This window comes from Cryptomeria japonica, chromosome 1, assembly GCF_030272615.1.
Source record: "Cryptomeria japonica chromosome 1, Sugi_1.0, whole genome shotgun sequence".
Classification (NCBI taxonomy): domain Eukaryota; kingdom Viridiplantae; phylum Streptophyta; class Pinopsida; order Cupressales; family Cupressaceae; genus Cryptomeria; species Cryptomeria japonica.
Genome location: NC_081405.1, coordinates 687673078 through 687682762, shown reverse-complemented (window position 1 = coordinate 687682762; position 9685 = coordinate 687673078). Strand labels below are relative to the sequence as shown.

The window sequence follows — 9685 nt, the reverse complement described above, 5'->3', positions numbered from 1 at the left end:
TCATTTTATTATAACTATTCCTAAAAAAAAATGTCTGAGTTTCTTTTTTATTTCATTCATATAAACATATGGATAACCACTATATGTTTTCTTTACTTTTGAAAATAATTTTATAATTTATTTATTTATTTGAAATTAAGATTAAAAGAAAAAAAAAGAATTGTAATGATGATTTATAATTTTTTTTTTTTTTTTTTCACATTTTACATGTTTTGAATTTTTTCCACGTCCACATCCCTGTTTAAAATATAATTTTCAGTTTAAAAAAGGAAAAATAAATAATTATCCATTAAAAAAAGTTCATAAATATTATATAAAAGCTTTTAAAATAAGTCACGATCATCTCTTCAATAAATTGTACAAAACACAACAGAAGAAAATGTATACTGAAAAGAAGTCCATTGTCATCATGATGATATGAAGAAATACTAAAGAATAAATAAACGTTTAAAGTCCATTAAAGAAATAGGTAGAATTCAACATCAACAGGAATTGAGAACGACAAAAGATTCCTTATATTCTATTGAAAATATGGGTATAAGGAATATTCGAGGAGATCTTTATGACAATAAAATATGGGTATAAGGAATATTCGAGGAGATCTTTATGACAATAATTTGCATACTGAGTTGTCGGCGCGCATAATAAAGCATTCCAACTGCTCGTTGGCACGAACAATCCCCGGCCGCTCATATTTCTCACCTTAACACCGTGCCAAAATGATTACCGCACATTCTGTTACTCCAACTGACGGTAAATGAGCAAACACAAGTAGTTACATAAATGGGAGAGTGCAAGCGAGTGACTGTAAGGTGTACACGTTACTTCCCTTAACGTCAACATACAAGAGTGTTCGGTGAGCGACTTGAATGGTAAATTGTACCTTGAAGGAAGTGTAATAGTCAAGTTAATTGAAACTCTTAAGTTAAATTTTAATATTAATAAAAATATAAATGCAGGTATACAAAATATTATTTTATGTTTATTTTTTAGATTGGTTTTCAATTTGATTATGTTTAGGTGATGTCTTTTAAATTAAAATAAAAAGAGTTCAAATATAAAAGAATCAACAAGATTTGCACTTATATAAAAAAATAGAGAGTTGTATAATAGCAACAAGACAAATTGAATTATAGCACTTTCTTAGACAACAAGTGATAAGAAGGTATCACTTCAACAATAGTGACAACAAGGTGTTGAAACGAGTTACATTATCATGAATCCAACTGGTAAAAGTCCATAAGCTTGGAAAAACATTCCTTGCATATGAATTGGCTCACAACATCATACTTTCCCTTTAGATAGCCCTAGAAACATCAGCCCTTGTACCCACCCTTGAAAGCCTAAACATGCCACCATTTTGAAGCAAAGTAGTCATTTGTAATGCAATTTTGTTGATCATTGAGCACAACAACTTTTGCATTATGTTGTTTTCAAAATTAACCACCACAACATCATCAATTGTTTCCTCATTAATACTTGTGCTTTTGTGGCCAAGTCCATCAATATGAAATCCCTTCATAGTTGAAGTTTTGCTATTGTCTTGAAACCTCTTAATTTAACCAAGGAGAATTTTGAAAATTGCTAACATGAAGGGATAAGCTCAAGCAAACCATCAAGATTTCAATTTGTAGGAGAAAAAGGGTATAAGATAAATTAACCAAGCATTTAAACCTCTGGCCGAAGTTAATAATAACTTGTCTCAAAGTCTAGGTGGGGACACTGTGGTGAGAGGAAAGCCCAAGAAGTGCAATTTCCCAAGACCAAGCTTGAGGGAAGAAAATTGGGAGAGCAGAGAACAAGGAGCACCATAGTTGGCGAGCATGGGCATATAACTAGAAAACATGTTTTATGCTCTTTTTTGTTGCGAGAAGGAAAAATTGAAGGTGGGAAGATGAAAGATGGGTGATCACCGATTGACATCTTAATATGGAACACTTTTCAAGTTGCTAATTAGATATGTGATGTTAATTGTTTGTTGTTTGGGTATATTAGATATATCATCATAATCTAATAGGTCCCAAGTCCTATTAGAAAAGATAGTGTGATTTTAGATGAGTCACCTAAACAACCCAAAGCTTAGAGTGTGTTGTTTAAGTTTGCCCTGAAAATTGATTATAATAACACCATGAAAACCTTTGCCTAAATTGTTTTTGTGCTAGCGGAAGCTAGATATGTTGTAGAGGGAAAAGTCAAGCATGTCATCCTAGAAAATGCCAAGTCAACAATTATGGGGGCTTGCAAAGGTAGTGCTTTGATAAAAACCATGGATCAGTGAAGGGTGATGTTTGTTCTACTAAAACAAATTTCTTGGGGGGCTCTACAATAGGCTTAAAATTTGTACCCAATTCGAAGAGCTCTAAATTCGAACCCTTAATCATCATCTATTTTATCACTCTATTTTTATGGAGGCTCTTGTTCTTGTTTTTGGTTGTGCAGAAGAATCTTCTTTGATGGCTTGTTTGAGTTTATCTTTGTGGTACCTAGCTAAATATTCTTTTGTCACAACAGAATAGTTGACATCGAAAAAGAACTTGAAAAGTGTTAGGGGTTTCAACTTTTGGTCTTTTAGACAGGTGGTCTTGTGGACTTCATTAAAATTCTTTCGATTCAAAAAAAAAAAAAAAAAAATGAAGAAAGCCAATTTGAGCTTGTTCTGCATAAATTAAGAGAAAGAAAAAAAAAAAAAAACAGGAAACTTTATCAAAGAAACAAACACCATTGTAACTAAAATTATCCCACAACGCAAAAAAAATATGTAACCAGTTAAAATGAATTGAAATAAATTTTTGTGTTTCAGCACTGGAACTAATGAACATTTGCCCTTCTGTACAATTTTGGGGGCAAAATTGCTCAACAAGCGGAATACAACATGTGAGGCAAATTGGTCCGCTTTGAGTAGCAGAGTCGCACAGAATTTCTCTTTCTTCTACTCTGTTCTGAATTTCAGGAGAGAGTTTCTGCAGTGAAGTGTGGTTTGAAGAAATTTCACACAACTCCTGAGAGCCATCAACAATCAAAGATGACGTTATTGACCTTGAAGACACCTCCAATTCATGCTGATTGTCCTCACTAGAGGCCTCTAGATCTGAACTTGTGTGTGTGAATTCTTGCTTTTCTCCATCGCTGATCTCCATGACAGGTTTGCTTTCTGCCTCTGCGGAACAATTTTGGGCGTTTGAAAGGGGTGAGTTGGATCTAACAACAATCCAGTGGCCACTTGGTGGGCTTGAACACCAATCAGGCTTCTCACATCCTACAGCCAATGCGGCCAATCTGTCCTTGGCTGAAGGTCTCTTGACGGACTCATTTTTCTCCCCTGTTTCTTCACCTTTCACACAAGACCTTGCAATGGCCAGAGACAAAATTGGGACAGATTGACACAAACTAGAAGAGGCAGAATCCCAATCAGGGCTACCAAAGTCCAAAGTGCTGGTAGGAGAGAGAGGAGCCCTATTCACCTCTGTTACAGAACAGCAGTCGATCTCAGAGAGAAAAGGATGTTCCAACAGCTGTGCAGCGGTCCACCTCTGTTTCGGATCTCTACGGAAGCACTTGTCTAGAAAATCCCGGCCTTGAGGCGAAAGACAGGAGGGACACTCCGGCAGATCATCTGTGCAACCAATCTGATACAGGGCCGCAAGAGGATTCGAAGCGGTGCCCCAAGGCGGCCTTCCAGTGGCCATTTCCACAACTGTGCAACCCACAGACCAAATATCTGAAGCCGGTTCCTGCTCCACCTGATTCACTACTTCAGGAGCCATCCACAATGGCGTACCACTTAAACCATTCAACCCCTTTTTCTCTGTCCTCCTGGCAGATCCAAAGTCACCAAGCTTGACCAGGCCAGTGCCCCCAACAAGCACATTCTTTCCCTTGATGTCACAGTGCACGATTCCCTGCCTGTGGAGGTAATCTAATCCACGGAGGATGCCACGAGTGAAGGATTTGGTCACCGATTCGTCCAATTGTCCCCCAAATTTACTCAGCAGGTCTGCTACGCTACCCCCTGGCAGATACTCCATCATCAGATTGCAGACCTCAACCCCATTCTCCACACTGTAGTCCTTCGCCAGACATTTCACAATGTGTGGAGAATCCAAACTCTTGAGAACGTTGAATTCGTTTTCTAGATAAGAAACTGAATTGACGGCCATGGACTTTACAGCAAAGAGCTCGCCATTAGACTTGTTGATGGCAAGACTAACTGTGCCGAATGCTCCAGCTCCAATAATGGCGCCCCTGATCCATTCCTGGGGCTTGCTTGCCTCGGTTTTGATTTCCATTGCTAACAACCTCTTTTGAAATCTGTTGTGTGTTGAGCAGAGCATTTGGGAATGCAATGGCTTATAAAGGGGGACGACCAAACTTCCAAATTCCGTCGTCTTTGGCCGACGGTGCATATTCATTTTAGCACATGTTGATGTGCCTTATGAAAATCTCATCAACAACGACGGCGCAAATGAATCCGGTCAAATGACGTCGGCAGGAAATGCGTGTTTTCGTTGTGACCCCGCGGCCGCATTCCCCTCCTTGGAATATGAAGCACGTGATCAATTTCATTTGTTTTTTTTAACGACGCCGGGAAACGTGAAACAGAGTCAAATGATTTTTGTTTTTTACGACGTCCGGAAAACGTGCAACACATTCTAGGTACCAAACGTAAAAGTTGGGAGCTCAACGGACATTCTTCCCTTCTCTTGACCATTTAAATGTGCAAAGTGGCAATTGCAAAGAAAGACCAACGGTGGAGGGGCGGCGCAATTTGATTGTAGAATTAGTGGCCTCCTGTCGCAAGTGTGGGATGATTGATAAGCACCCCACACGTGTTGGAGGAGTGAGATAATGGTTGTTTCAATCAACACCATCGTGCCAAACGTAGACAACAGTGAGAACGGGGACTTTATTGGACGCTTATGCTATTTATTAGAAGATATTTAGTTGGATGTCTCGAAAGCGACAAACTATTTATGGATTTTTATTTTTTTAAAGCTATTTGATGGCTTTTATCTTTCCTGCATTAAAAGGGATGAAATAAATATTCATTCCAGGGAGGTTGGAGTGCAGGTACACTGTCCCCGTACATTCACCAAACCAAATATGAAATTTTGGCCTAACTACCTACTCAACGCCGGGTCAAGAAGGAACCACGATGACCTTACCATTTCCTCTTTTAATTGAATTAACTCTCTTAATGTAGAAGATCACATGAAAATTTTACCATAATGAATATTTTATTACCCTAGATGGTGAAACTTAATAATAGCATAGAAATACAAAATAATACGTACAAACTACGTCGTAGTTACGTCAGAACTTTAAGACAATTACTGACTACTCAATGTCAAATATTTAAAATACTAACCTATTCCAACCGTATTGGTCCCGCTCCTTATATGTGTCCATTTCTTTGTGTTGAGATGGATCATTGACATCGATATTTACTTTGTCCACGTCTGCTTTTACACCTAACGAAGGTGGACACGACAACGCCATGCTTGCTTTTTTCGATGCGATGATGCGAATTTTGGTAATCGGGCGATTATTAGATTTATATTTTATAAAATAAAAGTAGATGTAGGCCCAATCTAATTTCTACTCAAATAAAAAAACAAATCATTGCTTGCTGACACTGGCAAACGTGTGGGATCGCAATAGAATATTGTTTTTTCGTGGACACCCGTTTTCGAACACAGAGATTCTTTTGGGCCACATACATGTTGCAAATAGTTGGAAGGAACTGTTATTTGACAGGCTGGTGGAGGTGGCAAAAGTGGGAGATGGGACCTCGTTGGAATGCCCACAAAGGCCTTCTGCCACCCAACGAGGTTATGTTTTAAACTCCCATTTTAATGATGACAGTTTGTTGTTCCTAAGAATTTCAGTAGAAAAAAATATAAAATGCACTCAATATATTAAATGTGTGAAGTGTTGCTTTGGGTTCACAGTTGTTCATGAGCAAAATAGAGTATTTCATGACTTCCTCTAGTCTCAAAATAGTGTATTTCATGACTTCCTTTTGTCTCAAATTAGAGATTTCATGACTTTCTCCAGTTTTTCATTAATGTGGATCTAACTAAATCTAGACATGCACAATAAATAGAGATGACTAGACAAATGCCAATTAAGTGTATAATTAAGCTTATCCTAACTAACTAGATAGATATAATATAATAAAATAAATTTTACTAAATAAGATATACTAACATCCTGATAAGGAAAAGTTAATTAGTCTTGATCAAGTATTCATCTATTATACTCTTTTCCTAAGTTTCACATATTGGGTGTTGGTACAGTTTACCTAGTTGGGATATTCTCACTTATGTAGTTGTGTCAATTAGTCATGTACCCTTGAGTTATGCACCTAATTGACACTTATCTAGTCTAGGCTAATTTACACTCCTATCATGCTAGCTCATCTAATTATCTTAATCTATTACCATGTCTATCTTTTTTTAGATTCATCTATCACATATATCTACTTTTATTTAGTCTCAACCTTTCGTGTGTTTCCTTGCTCTATATAAGCACATGCTTCTTTACATACTTTGTAACAATGTAACCATTATGTGTTATTTACTATAACACTATGCTAATTATTTCACCATGCCCCTTATTAGCTTTGTATAGATTTTCTTGTGGAAGCTTGTTGGTTTGACGATTCATGGACTTGTGAATATTTCATTATTCATACATGGTATAGAAGCCATGATGTCATAAGCTAGTTCATTTATGAGTGATGGGGGTAAGTAGATCTTAATATCTGACAACTCTCCTAACTTCTTCCAAAGATCTTCTGTTGTGGCTTCTTAATGTATATTATCTTGGTTCCCAAAGTCAGTTCCATATTCCTACAATTATAACCTATCCTACCAAGTCTAGGGTTTGTCTTCTAGAGGACATGCCATGCACTCGACTTAATATAAGGAGAGCATTCATAAAGGTATCCTTGACAATACATGTAATCAATTATCATGAAAATGAATAAAATAATTGTAGACACCTAAAACCAACACAACTAATTAAATGATTTTTTATTCATTTAATCATCATTAAATTCTTCCTATTAATTAAAATTAATATCCCCCTTCTTCTAATTGACCTATTAATTTACCCTTCTTCTATCTAAGCCATTTAATTAAATACCCCCCCTCTAGCAATTTTAATTAAATTCATATTTAATTAAAAATATCAATTTATTCTCTTTTCCATTTCAATTAAATCTACATTTAATTAAAATCTCCTTTGCATCTAAATAAATCAAAATTTATTTGTAAATCCCCCCCCCCCCCACTTGCAAAATCCTACAAATGCAAGTTGCATCCTCTTTTGGCTAAATTAAATCTTACTAAAATTCCTATTTTCCCTCACCCACTTGCCAAATCCTACATTTTCCACTTGCCCTCCTAATTTCTTCTAGAATCCCTCTAATCCTCCATTAATTAGCCTAATTCTCCTCATCATGTCCAATCCCTAAATTTGGGGAGTCACTTCCCCAAATTTGGAGAAAGTCTTCAAAATGCATTTAAGACCTTCTCCTTTCAACAAGGTAACTTGTCGAATACCCCCAAATTTGTAAGGCTCTTACAGAGTTGTCCCCTAGACTACTAGTGGTTTTCCTCTTGGAGAAAGTTAGCCTCCAAAGTCTTCAAAAGGCATTTAATGCCTCTTACAAGCCCACACTTCTAACCCATGATGGCTGTCCACTTGACTATCTTTTATCCTTGCACAAGAGCTTACCTCTTGGACAATAGCCTGCTTCCTTGGATAAAAGCATTATCCAATGATGTCACCCCTTGAAGCCTTCCCTAATTCTTAATTAGCATCTAATGCTTTCTTAGCATCTCTCAAGTTCTCTCAAGATGACATTTGTCAACTTGGGATTGGATTAAATCCCTCACGTGGATTGATAACTTTCAATCCTAGCCCTTCATGAGATTACTCAATCTCAACCATTCATTTCTCTATTTTATCTATAAATAGAGCCCATTTCTTCAATCTAAGGATCCATTCACTTCTATTGCATCCAATCTATAGTCTAATTGTGTTGTGCAGGTTATCAAGGAACTCAATCCCCATCACCAAGCATTTAGGCCATCTTAGTTGCATTATAGCTTAGTTTTTTTAATACATGTTAGAATATCTTGCTAGCTTAATTCATATCATTTTCATAGAATCCTCATATATCATCTATAGGATTTGAGAAATACAAATCCATAGAACCCAAAAGCAAACCTGCATGCAAGAAACCTGTCACAGAGAAAGAGAGAGAACGAATACAAGGGTTTTGGCTCTGACAAAGAGAAAAGATGTATTATCAGAGAAAAATGAATCAAAAATATGAATAATACAAGAGATCAATCCTTATAAAGGAGATCAACACCAAAAGGAAAACCTAACCCTAAGGTGTGTGCATTTAATAATTAAATATTAATTATTAAATGACTAATGTGTGCATAAAGGGAAATCTTAAGAGGAGAGTAAAGTTAATTAATTACTTTACTCTAACACCCCCCTTAAGATGAGCTACAATGCAGCTACAAACAATGCAAAATAAAGCAAAGGAACTACAATGCAAAAGAGGGTCCTGGCAACAAGGCCTAATCAGGTACCCGAATACAAGAAAATCTCTATAAAGCGGAGTAAAGGAGAAAACCCAGTGGGAAAAAACTCCTCTCCAAAAAGAGATAAAGAATCATGCTGAAAAGAAAACATGAAGGAAGGAAGGCCTCACTGAGACCCCCCAAGGACAACTTCCTTCACCCCAAGCATGGAGCGCAACTGAAGATAGCGCGGAGATACCAAAGGTTTAGTGAAGATGTCAGCAACCTGCTCCTCTGTAGGAATATACTCCAAGATGAGAGAACCATCCTGAATCAACTGCCTGATGAAGTGCATGTGGATTTCAATGTGCTTTGTCCGTTGATGCTCCACTGGGTTGCGAGAAATATGAATGGCACTCTGATTATCACACCAAAGAGTAGTGGGACAATCTGGAGGAAACCCAAACTCTGTCATCGACTGCCGAAGCCATAAAACCTCTTGACTGGCTAACACTGCTGCACGGTACTCAGCCTCTGTAGATGATAATGCAATAGCAGTCTGCTTCTTGCAAGACCATTTAATAGGACCAGAACCAAGGCAAAAAACGAAGCCAGAAGTAGACTTCCGATCATTGACATCACCAGCCCAATCGGAGTCAGTGAAGCCAATGATGTGAGGGGAACCTGAAGTGTAGTGAATGCCATAATGTGTGGTGCCCCGAATGTACCTCAAAATACGTTTGGCTGCTTGCCAATGGCTCTCATGAGGATCATGGGAGAACCGAGAGACAAGACCAACCGCAAAGGAAAGATCCGGATGAGAATGTGTCAGGTACAACAAATTGCCAACCAACTGCCTGTATAAAGTGGGGTCTACTGAAGGAGTAGAGCAAGTGGAAGACAAAACAACACTTGACTGAAATGGAGTGGGGGCAGACTTGCAATCAAGCATGCCAAATCGCTGAAGCATATCAAGAGCATACTTCTCCTGAAATATGGAAATCCCATCCGAAGACTGAATAACCTGTAGACCTAGAAAGAAGTGCAAGAGACCAAGATCTGTCATCTCAAATTGCTCCATCAAAGCTCTCTGAACACTCTGAATCATGGAGGATGAGCTACCTGTAATGATGAGATCATCG

At 37.6% G+C, this 9685-nt stretch overlaps 1 protein-coding gene across 1 annotated transcript; it reads right to left on the bottom strand.

Annotated features, from left to right (window-relative positions):
- Positions 1-2594: 2594 nt before the first annotated feature.
- On the bottom strand, positions 2595-4409 carry LOC131072487 (mitogen-activated protein kinase kinase kinase 20). The gene has a single exon (XM_058008649.2). The coding sequence runs from the start codon at positions 4407-4409 to the stop codon at positions 2595-2597; it is 1815 nt and encodes a 604-aa protein (XP_057864632.2).
- Positions 4410-9685: the final 5276 nt, after the last annotated feature.